The sequence below is a fragment of the Carex rostrata genome, chromosome 11, assembly GCF_964058835.1.
Source record: "Carex rostrata chromosome 11, lpCarRost1.2, whole genome shotgun sequence".
NCBI lineage: Eukaryota > Viridiplantae > Streptophyta > Magnoliopsida > Poales > Cyperaceae > Carex > Carex rostrata.
The window spans coordinates 2,053,041-2,070,583 of NC_135928.1; the positions used below are offsets into that span (position 1 = coordinate 2,053,041).

The 17,543-nt window shown below is 33.7% G+C and overlaps 1 protein-coding gene across 1 annotated transcript; it reads left to right on the forward strand.

The window, feature by feature from the left end:
* Positions 1-1,623: 1,623 nt before the first annotated feature.
* On the forward strand, positions 1,624-6,156 carry TRA2 (Aldolase-type TIM barrel family protein). The gene is made up of 7 exons (XM_078311335.1): positions 1,624-1,857; positions 2,751-2,919; positions 3,381-3,430; positions 3,814-4,114; positions 4,312-4,500; positions 5,090-5,272; positions 5,651-6,156. The coding sequence occupies exons 1-7, from the start codon at positions 1,697-1,699 to the stop codon at positions 5,894-5,896; spliced, it is 1,299 nt and encodes a 432-aa protein (XP_078167461.1). The 5' UTR covers positions 1,624-1,696; the 3' UTR covers positions 5,897-6,156.
* The last annotated feature ends 11,387 nt before the right edge of the window (positions 6,157-17,543 follow it).

Here is a 17,543-nt window from a genome sequence, read left to right on the forward strand (position 1 = left end):
GTTTTCCTATTCCGTTCCTTCCATAGTGCCCATGTGCCCGCTGCCCAGGCCACGTCCCAATATTGCTTGTCTCTTCCTGACATGCGTTGTCGCGCCTCCCACCATACCTCAACTTTTATTGTTTTTATGCTATGGGAAAAATAAATCGGCCGTTTGAGCTCTTTTCTCTTTCAACCCTGAGAATTAAGATTTTAAATGATGGCTAATTGACTCCTCATGCTAGTCAAAGTGTACTACTTTCAATTGGCTTCTTCAACGATGATAGATATCATTTGCAACCCCCCAAAAGTCTAAAAAAAAAAAAATGACCACTACAACCTCTCCGAAAATGAGAAGTCACTTGTCAATTATATCTCAACCACAGAATGTTGTCTTTTTTCACAGAAAAAAAAAAGTGTGCTACAAAAAATGTTTTCCTTATTTATAACCTTTTTTTTAACCGGGGATAATCCTTAAATGTTGCATTTAAATTTTAAATCGTTATAGACCAAAAAAAATCTTAAAATAAAGCAAATTAACAAATGGGAGAAACCCATCAAACAACAAAGAGATAACCCTGGTTAGGTAAACACCAGCACTGATGCGTCTATTTATTTCCATTCTATGATTCTATGTGGCTATTGTTGTATTTAAAAACCGTATAACTAACATGGTAGATCTAATCCTGCAATATTCAGTTTTAGCTGTAAATTACTTACAAGCATAATTAATCATTTTTAATATATTAACTAAATCTAACAACTTATATTAAATAATTAGAGAATTTTGATAAAGATAAAAATAATATATTTAACTTAAATTACTTCAAGTTATTAGCTATTTCAAGTGTAAAATAACTTATCTTCTATTTGTTTGTCAACTAAGTGGGTTGATCAAAAGAACACACAGTAGAAAAAAAAAATTGAGTCATCAAATTTAGATTAAAAATAAGTTATTGGATTAAAAACAATAATAATAATAATCTAATTTTATATTATGAGTCCATATGTGAGGAGATTTATACAAAATATGGCTTGCAATGATATTTTAGTTTCGTCATTAACCTTTTTAGCTTAAAAGAGCTAACTCATTTTACTCATCGGTAATTTAGTAACATTTGTAATGCGCTAAGGTATAGTATTTTGTATTATGTAATGTCAATAAAATTTGAATTATAAATTAGTTTTTATTTGTTTTTATATTATATATCTTCATTCAATTAATTACAAATATAATGCTGAAAAAAATACTAATAGCAATGGAGTTCTGGATTAGTGTACCTGGTAACATATCACAAGTTCGCTATAACGGTCATATCCGATTAACCACACAACCAGCTACACCAGAGGACATCCACAAATTTACAACAGTACGTGGAGCATAGCAGCCTCACCAAACCCGGCCGAGTTAGTCGGGTCAATTTCCCATTGTGCCCTTCCCCTTCTACGGAGAGACAACAAAGGGTCCACATTACCTAAAGTAACTCAAATTTTGTGTTTGAATCCGGACCAATCCTACCCGAGATGTAATGCACGGTGTCCTTTAATATTCGAGCAAGGACAGGTCGGACGGTTCAGATATTAACTCAAAATTTGAGTTACTTAAGGGGAACCCGAGTTCTAAAAATCAAGCCTCTTTCTAGTTAAAATAATTGAATCATAAATTCTCACCTCACCTACTAAAACCCCTCTCCTCCTTGTACCTACCGTAATCAACCATGGCGACGATCTCTAAGCTAGCGACACCAAGTTTTGTTGCATCCTCTTCTATCCGATCTGACAGGTTACCTGTAGGACCGAATCGCTATGTACCTGTCCGGAGTGTTGCGGCCCCGGTTCGCCTATCGATCCGATCCAACAACCAGAGGAGATGTTTGGTGTATGTTCTCTCTCTCTCTGTGTTTTATTCTCGTACAAATATATGAAAGCGTACTGTTTCGTCTCCATGTGACTGGTATGGGCACGGGCTTTCCTGCATGTGTTCAGCGGAGGCAAGAATTGTTGCAATCGAATAAATATGATCAAAATTCTACCAAAATTTGTGGAATTCCTGTACTAACTGCATTTTAAAAGTTGATTTTCCTTGATAGTTTGCAGTGTATATAATATTTTTTTTTTTACCATTCAAAATATTCATATGTGGGCTGTGTTGCACATGCACACTTTTTAAGGGGAACAAATGAAAAGTGACTTTTCTTAATATCTCTTTTAGTGAGGACTTACAAAATTTGCTAATTCTGTGAAGCACGTTTGAGACATAGATAGAAGTACATCACAGATAATACAAAGTAATTTTTCAAAGTTTTTTTGTTGCTTGGACAAGTTGGTCCTCTTTTCTCTTTTAACTTGTTCCAAAATGTGGCTTTCCCTTTTACCTTGACATTTGATTGGGACATTTTTGTACATTTGAATTGGAGTATATGTGTATCACTTTGAAAAGCTACTGTAAAGCCTTTTATTGCCTCTCCATAAATAAAATTAGAGATTGCTTTAAAGAAGCTAATTTGGGGAAATTTATCTCTACTTCAGGATAACTGCAATTTTGTTCTGTTCAACATTTTGTAATATCTTAAGTGAATTTCATGAATTTAGCAAGACTTTATGTTTTTAGTCAAGGTCATCTTTGAACTTTGATTTTATTAAAATTGGTGGTATGAGAAAATATTTTCATTTTGCAGGGTCACATACAATTCTTTAATGTTTTATAGGGGCATCTATGAAAAAGTCCTTTTACCTTTTTCTACTATAAATTCTGTTGTTTACGTTTTGTAGGGTGAAGTGTGGTGTGGATGGAAATGGTGCATCAACAAAGAAGACGACTCTTCATTACCTCTATGAGCAACAAGGCCAGTCTCCCTGGTATGACAATCTCTGCCGACCTGTCACTGACCTCATCCCACTTATCTCCAGTGGGGTCCGTGGAGTCACTAGCAATCCTACAGTACTCTCTCTCTCTCTCTCTCTCTTTCTGTGCACACACACACACACATCTACCTCTCTGCCCCCCTCTGACAACAGCCAGACTAGAATTTAGGGTTTTCTTTTGAGATGGAGTTCTCTACTGATTTTGGTTGTGGTGTGGCAAGGCTGTGTCGTGCTGGGTTCAGTCTAGGTTTGGGTTTAATGGTGTCAGTTTGTTTTTTTCTTTAGAGTCTCCTAGGTTTAGAACCAAAGGTATACATTTCTTGACTAGATAAGTCAATTTTTGGAGTTATTCTGAAGTTAATAGGTTTGTTCTGATGTTACTCTTGTACTGTTTTTGGCATAGGCTATTTGGCTATTATCATAAGTTCTGTCTTACCTTTCCTTGTATTTGACCAAATTTGGTGAGGTAGACAAGACTAGCAAATTATAAATTGGTACCTGTTCAATATGTAACTTTGTCATCGTTTGCTTATGCAGATCTTTGAGAGGGCTATTTCATCTTCTAGTGCCTATGATGAACAATTCAAGTAAGTCTTCTATCATGATTTTTTTTTCCTTTTTCCTGTATGTTATGGGACTAAAAATAAAGAAACTTTTTTCTGTCATTGCTACATTTTAACTGGACACATGCATCCTTTCAAATGGAGAAATGTTATAAGCAGATGATTGTTGCCATCAAAAGCACCTGAATTACATACAGCTGGAAGGGACACTCTTGGGCACTTCTTAAAGAATAGAAAAATGCACAGTATATAGATGATATATTTATGTCGTGCAATAATTCTTGTTTATTTCTTTTGTATTCTATGGTTTACATGATATATCTCGTTCTCCTGCAGCACCTTGGTATTCAGGTTCCATTGCACATTTAAACTAAAGCATAATCTTTGCCACGGTTTCTAAATTTCAGGCAGCTTATATCTGCTGGAAATGACATTGATAGCGTGTACTGGGAGCTAGTTATCAAGGACATCCAAGATGCATGCAAGCTCTTTGAACCCATTTATGACCAGACAGATGGTGCTGATGGATATGTATCTGTGGAAGTGTCCCCCAGACTGGCCAATGACACTCAAGGCACGATTGAGGCTGCCAAGTGGCTGCACAAAGTTGTCAATCGCCCCAATGTGTATATCAAGATTCCAGCCACTGCTGAATGTATCCCTTCTATAAAGGAGGTCATTGCTAATGGCATAAGCGTCAATGTCACTGTGAGTACAATTTTTTATTTTCATTTAATATTTTCTATTGTAATAGTAATTACCTTTGGATCCTGATAATAGACCAGCATATTGATGCCAGGTAGAGATACTTTTTCAACTTCTGTTTGGTTCTTTGTTATGACTTTGTACTATAATAATCATCTGTATGATTAATTTATTATTTTGTTGTTGGTACTTGTGGGCAGTTGATTTTCTCACTGACGAGGTATGAAGCAGTAATTGATGCATATCTAGATGGTCTGGAAGCTTCTGGATTGAGTGACCTTTCAAGAGTTACTAGTGTCGCCTCCTTCTTTGTTAGTCGTGTGGATAGCCTCATTGATAAAATGCTTGAAAAGATTGGTACCCCTGAAGCTCTCGATCTTCGTGGCAAGGTATCCGTCCACAACCTCAAACTTCTATTCATCTTACTTTGCTGTAGAAGCACATACTTGAATTGAATTATGAGGGTTTTAGGACATTGGTCATGTTTGGTTGCTATTTAATTTTTAGGAGGATTAAGTTGCTCACTCCATCTTACTCATATTTTACTTGTTTGGTAACTTAAGTCATAGCTTAAATTAAACTGCCGTGAGGAGTAAGATGTTAGGAAATGAACCTCTGACTATGACAGTAGGCTCTACAGGTGGAGTAATGAACCTTTACCTATGATTGTGGCCCCTACAAGTGGAGCAAGTGTGGAGTAAGTTCATCCGTCTAAAGAGGTGGAGCAACTTACTCCGAAGTAACTTAGATTTTTTTTCATCTTACTCATATTTTACCCATTTGGCAGCTTAAGTGTGGAGTAAGGAGCAAGGGTTTTACTCCACAACTAGACATGTTCATTCAGATTAGTGGTTGATTTTCGGGTCTTGTCTTTTTTTTTTTTTTTTTCTTACTAAAGCACTCTTTTCTCCCAAGTCTAAGAATGTACTTGTATACTGCTTTCTTTTCTCTTACAAATTATTTGTTGCACCCATTTAGGCTGCAGTTGCTCAAGCAAAACTAGCATACAAGCTGTATCAGGAGAAATTCTCAGGTCCCAGATGGGACGCATTGGTAAAGAAAGGTGCCAAGAAACAGAGGCTTCTTTGGGCCTCCACTAGTGTTAAGAACCCAGCTTATCCTGATACCCTTTATGTTGACCCTCTCATTGGTCCTGATACCGTGAGTAACCCTAATTGAAGTTTAATTTCTCTTTGCTGATATTATGTTATTATTACTACATTTATCATTCTTTATTTTTGTGTTGTTTTATATCGAGAGAACTGTGCAGAATGGGTTGGTTCTTTTATCTTCCTTTTATTCTTATTTTTTTTTGGTTGGGGGGGGGGGGGGGGGGGGGTGAGAAATTGGTTCAGTACTGTACTGCTACAAATGCATGGTAGGTTCAAAACCGAAGCCCTTGGCTATATACCAGGTAAATTCAAAAGGCTAAGGTCATGTGGTAGATTCTGGCTCTTTTGCCTTTTCTCTTGCCTGGGTTCTTCGCATGGTTTCAGCATTTCAGTACCAAAAATAAACTAATTCTCTTTTCACTTTCAGGTCTCTACAATGCCTGATCAGGCTCTTAATGCAGTTCTTGACCATGGCACCATTGCAAGGACAATAGATGTGAATGTGTCAGAGGCTGAAGGTGTGTACAGTGCCCTGGAGAAATTAGGCATCGACTGGAACCAGGTTGGCACACAACTTGAACTTGAGGGAGTTGATTCCTTTAAAAAGAGCTTTGAGAGCCTCCTTTCAAGCCTCCAAGAGAAAGGCAACTCCCTCAAAACTTCCAAAGTTTAAATTAAAAAGATATTAAAAAAAAATGCTGTTATTAGCCTGATTTTGTCACTCGGGTTTGGAATAAATTATGAGCTAAATAAAGCTGGGTTCTATCTTTTTCTGTCCATGGTGAACTTGCACCAGGATTTGTTGCTTGTATTGCTTATTGTTGTATTGTACTTGGTAGGCTTGCGTTTCTCTCTGTGTTAGTGAGATTATATTGGATTGATCAATGTTTCTTATTTGCGTTGGGATGTTATATTAGAATTTCATGCTGTATAGCATCTACTAGTTATCACACTGGTATTTATACAGGTTATCTGCCCCTAGGCATGCCATCATTAAAGAAAAGATGTTAAGATGTTGTCAGATCTAATACTTATCTTGATAACTTGATTGAAGGGGACGACTTTTATCTTTTGCAGTGAAGTATTTTAGGACTGTAGATCTTAGGAAGTTGAATTAGGAAAAGAAAGATCCATATGCATAACATTTGCAATGTGATATCACAATAATTTAGTGCTGCTATCTGGTACCACTTGTCCCGTCTAGCAATTTTTGTGGCGAAATTAAGCATCTCACATCTGCTAATGCTTTCAAAATTAAAGTATCAAAGAACTTGTTACGCAATGCTTGTGTTTAAGACATCCAATCGTTCCTAGCTGTCCTCACAGAAGGAAGCCAATCTCCTCCTTTTCTTGAGAAAAGGAGGACCCTCCTATTCTCTAATCCGAACTGTTCAACATCGATCAAACAGCTTCAATTTCTTTTTAACATGGTACGAATCTCAAAGCACAAATAAATCAGATGTAATTGAAGCCGTTTGATCGATTTTAAACGGTTCGGATTGAAAAATAGGAGGGTCCTCCTTTTCTCAAGAAAAGGAGCAGATTTCATTCCCTCACAGAAACTGTGCAATTGCTATGGATTGCTCAAATTCAGAATTGCCAAGTAGGCCTTCTTCAAAAAAGGTATGATATTGTGGATGTCATTTGCCAAAAATGATGCAGCAGTGATGTGATATGGAAGAATTAGACAGTACATTGTTAATTTTGATATCATTAGTTGTTTGAGTTTTTGACAAAGAAGATGTCTGTATAGCTATAAGAACAATACACAAAATAGGATCCATTTAATCTATTATTTTACCTTATGAATTGCATTATTATTATTTCTAAATACTTCCATGCTTATAAATTCTAACAATTTAATAGAAGACTACGAAGAATAGTAGGGAATTTTGGATTGATTAGTTTGGGTCCATTATCGAGGATCAGGTTTCCATAAATGGTTCTAGATTACAAATCATTCAAAAAGATATTTGTGGGAATCTCATCTGTTCGTATTAAATGGATCAAATGTGTGCAGCATTGCAGAGTGCTAGGGTTCCTACGCTTTGGATGACATGAATAAAATATATACAAGATAAGGACTACAAGTGTATATAATATCATCATGTCTATACCTGATTCTAAGCACAGTGATGTTATAAATATTTGTTTCTCCAGCCTTTTAGGAAAACCAACAGATACTTCATACTTGAGGCATGTCTATGTTTCAAGTGTCTTCTTGCATATTGCAAGTAGAGATCGAGATATTGCATTACTTGATATTTCTTTTTGTTATTCCTTTAATAATTTCTTTTCTTGTGATCACAGTAGTTGACAATAGCTTGTGATTATACACGGTTTACATATGAAAATTTCTATGGATATATTCACAGAGTATTAAGCTACAGCAACTAGGCATTCTGCTTTTCTTTTGCGATAAGTTAAGAACATCCCTTTACCAACTATGGAATTATAGGATGATGACGAGTAGTTATCTATTATGACCATTTTGTTTGTTTGATGAAATCTCAAATAACAGACATTGGTCTAAGAAATTAAGCAAACATTTTGAAAAGAAAAATCGTTGAATTGTGTATTACAAAAATTCATATATGGAACTAAAATTTGATCAAACATAATTAATTTTGAAATTATAATGAACGGGAAATAATAGATTACCAGAGGAAGAGAATCAACATGATATCTGAGAACACACGTTCACAATACGTTTGCTGTATCAAATTCAAAATACAAATTACAGACAAGATAATTACAACCCAATCAATCATAACTTTTGAGGAGCTAGATACAGTAATAACAATTTGAAGCATTAACAAAATATTAGTTAGTATTTGCATCGAGCTTGAAAAGTGCCGATATAACCCTCAACATTTTTCTCATATCATTCATCAAATTAGATAGCTTCAGTATCTTTGGCTGCTCATTGTGCCCCATGCAAATCTTTTCAGCAGTAACAACATCTGTTGATGCCTCTGAAATCCAAATACTGACATCAACATCTACAAAGGATCTGTTATTCAATGCTTCTGTTAAGTTATGTAATCGTTGCACAATGTCTTTGATTGCAACCTCAGAACCTCTCAGGCAATGCTTATATGTAGAAATTACAAAGGGAACATCCTCCTTTACAATTATTATGAAAGCATAGATCTCATTTGCCAGATAAGATGAAGCACTGATGTCATAATGAAAACAAATAGATAGTTAATTTAGGCTTAGTCATCAGTTAACAGATCATTTTAGTGTTTATCTATACAAAAAAATTATTTGTTCTCTGCGGTCTAACAATTATTGTATATGACAACAAGTAGGGAGAATTTCATATATCTCCTTCAAAAATACAATATTACGTATTTTTTATCCCTTTGAAAAACATCAATATCCCCTTCTAAATTTAAAAAACTCACAAATTTTACCTAATTTTTTTTTTTTATTAAAAGTCATTTTACGTCTGTAAATTGTCATTTTACTCTTTATTAAAAAAAATACGTCATGCACAAGAGAAATATTAGTCTTTAATTGACCGAGGACAAATAGTTCCAGTTAATTTATGTTTGTACGCATTTATATACATATTGAGAAGGGTTCAAATGCCTCCATCCTATCTCCAGTTTTTAAAATGTTAATAAATCAAAATTTAAAACTCAAAAGTCAAATTAAAACCTTTGGATATCATCTACATCATTTTATCTATTCACGTGTAAAAAATTGTGATGTTTCAACTTTGTTTTGTTTGTCATCAAGAGCTTGTAAAAAATATAATAATATAAATAATTTACAGATGTTGATTTTCAAATGATTGATTCACATAAAAATAAAATCAAAATGTGATATTTTTTTTATGAGCACATAGAGAAAATAACACGTTTTATTTTGACATTTAAGATTTAAATTTTGATTTATTTATGGAGGCATAAAAAATAGAGGCATTTGAACCCTCCTCTTCATAATAATGTATGTATTACCTGAGACTGAGAGCAAGGATATTATGGATCTTTCTTGTCAATCTATTCGGAAACACTGAAAGGTACTTGAGGCATGTTTCTGATTCAGGTGTCAACCTACATGCTGATAGTAGTGGTTCTGAGATTGTATTACTAGAGGTGGTCGTGGTGGCACTAATAACAGAGATGGAGAGAGCAAAGAAGATTACAAGAGAGAAACAGGAAGCCATGAATTGATATTTTTTTCTCTCTCTTTGATGTTTATGTTGCGATTACTGTGATTGATGATGATTACTACTGATTATGCATGGTTTATATAGAGATTTAATATGAGATAATTACACAATGAGCGGTCAATTTGTTCTTCAAAAGTTTGGTTGGTTCAACTAATTTTGGTTCATGAGTATAAATTTAGTATCTATCTTGGACAAATACTTGTAATTACGGTTTTGCTAAATCCACCAATGAAAATGTCAGTACTTTGACACATTATCTTCTTTTCTCAAGTTGTTTCCTGCATATGTATTATGTTCAAACAAAAAAACAAAAAAAACTAAGTCAGGTTTGAAAATATATCAACCAAAATAGTACCATAAAATAATAATATTGGAAATTTGTATGCCACATTTGAAAAGTAGAATTTCTGTTTTTTAGAACATATAAGAACAAATTGGAGCAATTAAAATCTGACCAAGTCTGAATTATTTTTTTATTTCTGAAAGTCATTACATATTAAGTAATGTGAAAATTCTAGCAACAAACCTACTGCATTTATAATCCGCATAGGAAACAAAATAATATTAAGATCTACAAATTATATAATTACATATTAATAATGATTAGGAATAAGAAGATACTAATTATATAATAGTAATAAATTAATAATAACTGTAATATATTATAATGGAGTTAGCTACGGTGCTACGCGTAGCATAGAGGGCCTCCGTGCAACGGCTCAAGTTCAAATCAAGTTATTTCTACCTATCTAAAAAAAAGTAAAAAAAAATCTAAAAAATGTAAAATTTGGTATGCAAGTACATGTTCATATGGAAATCATATTGAACGGTTCAGATCGACTGTTAGGATTTTGAAAACTCAAATATTGACCTGTTCCATGGAGGCCCTCTATGCCACGCTTAACATATTAGCATTTTTCATATTATAATATTATTATAATAATTATTTAATATATTAACAATATAGGATATAAATTATATATAATTATTAATAATAAGATATTATTTACATAATATTAATATATTAATAATAACTATAATATATTATAATATTTTTATAATAATTATTTAATACATTAACAATATAACATATTAATTATATAGTAATATATTGTTAATAAGATACTAATTATATAGTATTAATATATTAATAATAACTATAATATATTACAATATTATTATAATAATTATTTAATTTATTAACAATATAACATAATAATTATATAATTATATATTAATAATTATTATTAATAAAAGGATATTAATTATATAATATTATTATAATATTTATTTAATTAATTAACAATATAAGATATTAATTGTATAATTATAATTATTATTATTAATAATATACTAATTATATACAAATAAAATATTATTATAATAATACAAGTTAGGTCACGATGTACAATAAAATTAAGGACAGTGATAACAATCCCCGCAGGTTTATCCCCGCAGATACTGCCAAAAAAAACATGGGGGGACCGCCCAATCATTAATGAGCGTTTAAAAAACTGCGGGTATTTAACTTGAAGCATTAAAGTATTTACCTTGAATTTGTCAGGTATTAAACCCTATGCAATGATCTCTATTTATGAAAGAATAAATCAATCCATTAATTGTCCCCGCATAAAATTTCCTTTTTTTTTGAATCGTCCCCGCACAACTGGGGACCATTAAACATGGGGGGACCGCTCAATCATTAATGAACGTTTAAAAAACTGTTAGTATTTAACTTGAAGTATCAAAGTATTTAACTTGAATTTATCAGGTATTAAACCCTATGCAATGATATCTATTTATGAAAGAATAAATCAATCCATTAATTGTTCCCGCACAAAATTTCTTTTTTTTTTGAATCGTCCCCGCACAACTGGAGACCATTAAATAAACAATCCTCTCACCCAATGATAAATACTCTGAGACATAATGATAAATACTTTATGTTACATAGGTAAATACTTGACATTATATGGATAAATACTTTATGTTACATGGATAAATATTTCTCAGGCATACTTGCAACTTTCAGTAAAACATCAATGATAAATACTCTCATGCATAATGATAAATATTTTATGTTACATGGATAAATACTTTGTATTGCATAGATAAATACTTCTCAGACATAATTGCAACTTACAGTAAAACATCAATGATAAATACTTTCAGACATAATGATAAATACTCTATGTTACATGGATAAAAACTCTATGTTACAAGGGTAAATACTTCTCAGAAATAATGATAAATATTTTTTTGAACATCAATTAACAGATAAGCATTTATTAACAGTGATTGTTATTAGATAACAGTATAATTAATGCGCAGATTGTTTTTAAAGTAATAATTAACGCGGGAATTGTTATTAGAGGAATGCATAATTAATGCGGGAATGGGAGTGGGGGGTTCTTATAATTAGTGGGGGGGATAAAAGGAAACTTTTAGGAAAATTAGTGGGGGGATATATGACAGTTAAGGAAGAGAGAGAGTGCGGGGAAAATGGGGGGATGGGAGTGGGGGGTTTGTTATAATTATTCTAAAATTAAACCACCATGTAAGATGGTTTAATTTAGGCCGGCCTAAAGATTGGAGTATGTCATCTTAATCCGGCTCAATTAATGCTCATTTGGTAGAATAATGAGACCTAAACTTCTTATGCCACCCTTTATGCCACAACAAAAAATGGAGTAGATCTTAGGAAGTTGAATTTAAGAAAAGAAAGATCCATATGCATAACATTTGCAATGTGATATCACAATAATTTAGTGCTGCTATCTGGTACCACTTGTCCCGTCTAGCAATTTTTGTGGCGAAATTAAGCATCTCACATCTGCTAATGGTTTCAAAATTAAAGTATCAAAGAACTTGTTACGCAATGCTTGTGTTTAAGACATCCAATCGTTCCTAGATGTCCTCACAGAAACTGTGCAATTGCTATGGATTGCTCAAATTCAGAATTGCCAAGTAGGCCTTCTTCAAAAAAGGTATGATATTGTGGACGTCATTTGTCAAAAATGATGCAGCAGTGATGTGATATGGAAGAATTACGACAGTACATTGTTAATTTTGGTATCATTAGTTGTTCGAGGTTTGAGTTTTTAACAAAGAAGATGTATGTCTAGCTATAAGAACAATACACAAAATAGGATCCATTTAACCTATTATTTCACCTCATGAATTGCATTATTATTATTTGTAAATACTTCCATGCTTATAAATTCTAACATTTTAATAGAATACTATGAAGAATAGTAGGGAATTTTGGATTGATTAGTTTGGGTCCATTAGCAAGGATCGGTTTTCCATAAATGGTCTAGATTCCAAATCATTCAAAAAGACATTTGTGGGAATCTGATATGTTCATACGTATTTAACGGATCAGATGTGTGGAGCATTGCACAGTACTAGGGTTCCTACGCTTTTGATGGCATGAATAAGAATATATACAAGATAAGGGCTATAAGTGAGTATTATATCATCATGTGTATACCTGATTCTGAGCACAATGATGTTATAAATGTTTGTTTCTCCAGCTTTTTAATTAGGAAAACCAACAGATACTTCATACTTGAGGCATGTCTATGTTTCAGGTGTCTTCTTGCATACTGCAAGTAGAGATTGAGAGATTGCATTACTTGATATTTCTTTTTGTTATTCCTTTAATAATTCCTTTCCTTGTGATCACAGTAATCAGTCGCTTGTGGATTATACACGGTTTACATAGGAACTTGATATGAACTGATTGACAATAGCTTCTGTCACCAACAATTTCATATAATGACAATTTTACCAAACCTCTTGATCAAATTAGAATGTCCATCTTATAAAAAAAAACTCGATACTTGTCCTGTGCATACATATGGAAATTTCTATGGATATATTCAGAGAGTATTAAGCTACAGCAACTAGGCATTCTACTTTTTTGTTGCGGTAAGTTAAGAACATCCCTTTACGAACTATGGAATTATAGGATGATGACAAGTAGTGAGTAGAACTAGGGTGTTATTAAGTTCACCAAGTTTATTGGTGAACGCATGTCTAAAATCCATCAAATTGGATTCAAATAACGAATCCCAACCATTGAAACCCGTCTACCTTATGAGTGATGCGTCTACATGTGAAAAATTTAAACATTTGAATTAATTTAGTATAAAGTCAAGAGGGCAAAATTAAAAGGTTAATAAATTAATTTTAATGCATTTATTTTTTGAATATTTTTTGAATATTTTTTGACCACTTGACTCTATGCAAAATTAATTTCAAAATTTAAATTTTTTTACATGTAGACGTATCACTCGTAAAGTAGACGGGTTTCAATGGTTTAAATTCATCGTTTAAAACCGATTCGATAGATTTTAGACTTGAGTTCAACAAGGAGGTTGGTGAACTTAAGAACACCTTAGTTCTACTCACAAGTAGTTATCTACTTTGACCATTTTGTTTGTTTGATGAAATCTCAAATAACAAGCATTGGTCTAAGAAATTAAGCAAACATTTTGAAAAGAAAAATCATTGAATTGTGTGTTACAAAAATTCATATATTGGAAACTAAATTTGATCAAACATAAATAATTTTGAAATTATAATGAATGGGAAATAGTAGATTACCAAAGAAATAGAATCAACATGATATCTGAGAACACAGGTTAACAATATGTTTGCTGCATCAAATTCAAAATACAAATTACATACCAAGTTAATTACATCCCAATCAATCAGAACTTTTGAGGAGCAATATACAGTAATAACAATTTGAAGCATTAAAAAAAAATTAGTTAGTATTCGCATCGAGCTTGAAAAGTGCCAATATAACCCTCAACATTTTTCTCATATCATTTATCAAATTCGATAGCTGCAGTATCTTTGGCTGCTCGTTGTGCCCTATGCAAATCTTTTCAATAGTAACAGCATCTGTCCATGCCTCTGAAATCCAAAGACTGACATCTACAAAGGTACTGTTACGCAATGCTTCTGTTAAGTCATCTAATCGTTGCACAATGTCTCTGATCGCAACCTCAGAACCTTTCAGGCAATGCTTACATGTAGGAATTGGTTGGTTCAAGATGAGCTTGTGGATGTATTTACCAAATTCAAATTACAAGTTGAGAACCTTTTTAGTTCCACTATTAAAATTTTTCAAACGGATGGGGGCACGAAATATAAGCCCCTTTCTCGCCTTTTTCCTCAAATTCTTCACCAAACTTCATGTCCTTATGCCTCCGAGCAAAATCTTCACAAGTTGGCTTCGGTTCTTGGAAATCTTGGGTTCAAAGCCTTTCAATCCGACGCTTCTCTTTTTATTTGTGGTGATTTCAAGTCTATTACCCTTGTTTTGATTTATGTCGATGACATTATTGTCACGGGTTCAAATGTGAAATTTGTGACCCCTCTCATCTCTTCTCTAGCCTCTCAATTCTCTCTTAAAGACCTTGGTTCACTACACTATTTTTTGGGGATTCAAGTCGCACCGATTTCCAAGGGTATTACCCTTTCACAACCACAATATATTCGAGACCTCATTCGTTTGAAAATGGATGGCTCGAAACCTTGTTCTACCCCGTTCTCCTCAGGTGATAATCTCTCTAAATTTAAAAGAAATCCTATGGTCGAGCCTCGCATCTATAGAAGCATAGTTGGGGTGCTTCAATATGCTATGATCACTCGTCCTGACATTTCCTATGCCGTGAACATCACAATTCATGCACTCACTGACCGATGAGCATTGGAATGCCGTCAAGCGCATTTTACGCTACCTCAAAGGCTCTCTTCATTTCGGCCTTCACAATAGTGCTAATTTCTCTTTTGAGTTACATGCCTATTCCGAAGCCGATTGAGCCAGTTGCCCGGATGATAGATGCTCTACATTGGGGTTTTGTATTTTTCTTGGGTAGAATTACTTTCTTGGGGATCCAAAAAGCAAATAACCGTGTCTAGGTCCACCACGGAGGCCAAGTACCGTAGCATGGCGGGTGCGTGTACCGAATTGGTTTGGCTAAAACAACTTCACGAACTTCACGTGCCTCTCAAGTCCAACCCGATTCTATGGTGTGATAACTTAGGGGCAACATTTTTGGCTCCCAACCTGGTGTTTCATACACGCACTAAACACATTGAAATAGGCTATCACTTTGTGCGTGAAAAGGTTGCTCGGAAAGAATTAGATGTGCGCTTTATTTCCTCCCAGGATCAATTAGCCGATTTGTTTACCAAGGCACTCTCCTCTACCCGACTTGATTTCCTATGATCCAAGCTTACACTTGCGGATGCTTTCTCCCCTGTCAGCTTGCGGGGGGCTATTAGGACTAATCTATATTCAGTTATTAGTTGTTTTTGTTATAGTTAGTTATGGTTGTTAGTATAGTTAATTACATCTGTTACATTAGAGTTAGTTATGCATACTGTTATGAGGTGTAAAGCTGATTGCTGTATAAACAACTCAAGTGTAATCGATTCAGACTCAAGTGTAAAGCATAGTAGGAATTATCGGCCGATACCGATCGGTATCAGCCTACCCCAATCTGATCCTGAGCTGATTCTCACGTAGCAAATCATAAAGAAAAAAAAAACCCCAATCATGAGCTGATACCGATCCGATACCCCGATCCCGTATCAGTATCGGCCGGGACCGATCCCGATCTCGATAATTCCTACTATGGTGTAAAGCTGATTGCTATATAAACTGGGCCTGATCTTGTCCTTTTGGTCATTATTAACGCTTAATCTGGCATTTATGTATTTGTGACATTTCAGGTACCAAAATAAGCAAGTCACCATATCTGATTAATTAAACAATAAAAAGCAGGAGACATGACACTTTGTGGATCTGAAGTTTTGAAGTAGTTTCTGCATTTATTATATCTGCCTTATACAACCAAGCATGGTAACTTTATGAAATAATTAAAAATAGATGTCAGTGAAGCAACGGCACATGGAAAACATTGGCAAAATGATAATTGATGTCTTTATTTTAGGTTTGGCATGCATACCTGCAACCTGACTGGGATGATAAATTGATCATCTTAGCTTGGTCCTTCAGGACCATAAAGAAGGAATACCTGAAAGTAGCAAAGCAGTTTTTACATTGCCACTATCTCATTATCGAATATATAGTACCGAAGGATCCTTAATTATATATATAATATATAGAGTGATGCTATCATGTTTTGGAAATTAAAGTGTGTTTTAATTCATATTATTTTTATAAACCATAATTAAAAAAAAAAAAGATTTTTATCAAATCAACATGATTTTTTTTTTTTTTGTACAAAAGCCATAAGAACCGAAATGTCATTTCGGTCCCGAATGTTTTATTTATTTGAAATTAAAATGACATTTCGATCCTAGTGATTTCACATTTTTCCAGACCTACAGCCACATAAAATCCTCAACTAAGAGTTCCTGGACGAAACTGAAATTGTTCCGGGCCAAAACTGCGGGTTCCTGGACGAAACTGAGCCAAAACAGAGGCGCAAAAAAGGGGAAAAAAATACATGAGACCAAAATACCAATTCGGTCCCAGCTGAAAAAACAGTCGATTGAAATGACATCTCGGTCCAAGGTATTACATCAACAGCTACACTATTTTTCATATAAAAATGTGAAATCACTAGGGACTGAAATGTCATTTAGGTCTCAAAAAAAAGGTTTGAGACCGAAATGGCATTTCGGTTCTTATGGTTTTTGTTAAAAAAAAATCATGTTGGTTTGGTAAATATCTTTTTTTTAATTATGGTTTATAAAAAAATTCTTTTAATTCTCACTCATATCTCCATTTTCAAAGTTCAAATAGTCAATCCAAACTTCTCAACATGTTCTTCATATTGAAATGTGCTTGGAAACCAAGTTTTACATTTTTTTTTACTATTTTTTTAGAATTTTTGAAAATGAGTGTTTTTCTAAATTTTCAAAAATTCTAAAAAATAGTAAAAAAATTTCAAAAAAAATGTAAAATTTGGTCTCCAATCACATTTCAATATGAAGAACATATTGAGAAGTTCGAATTGACTATTTGGACTTTGAAAATTGAAGATATGAGCGCAGGGGCAGATCTACTGTAGCACAGGGGGGCAGCTCCCCCCCCTGAATTTTGAGTTTTAGTGGTGATCTATTGGTACCGATTGACTTTGCCCCTCTC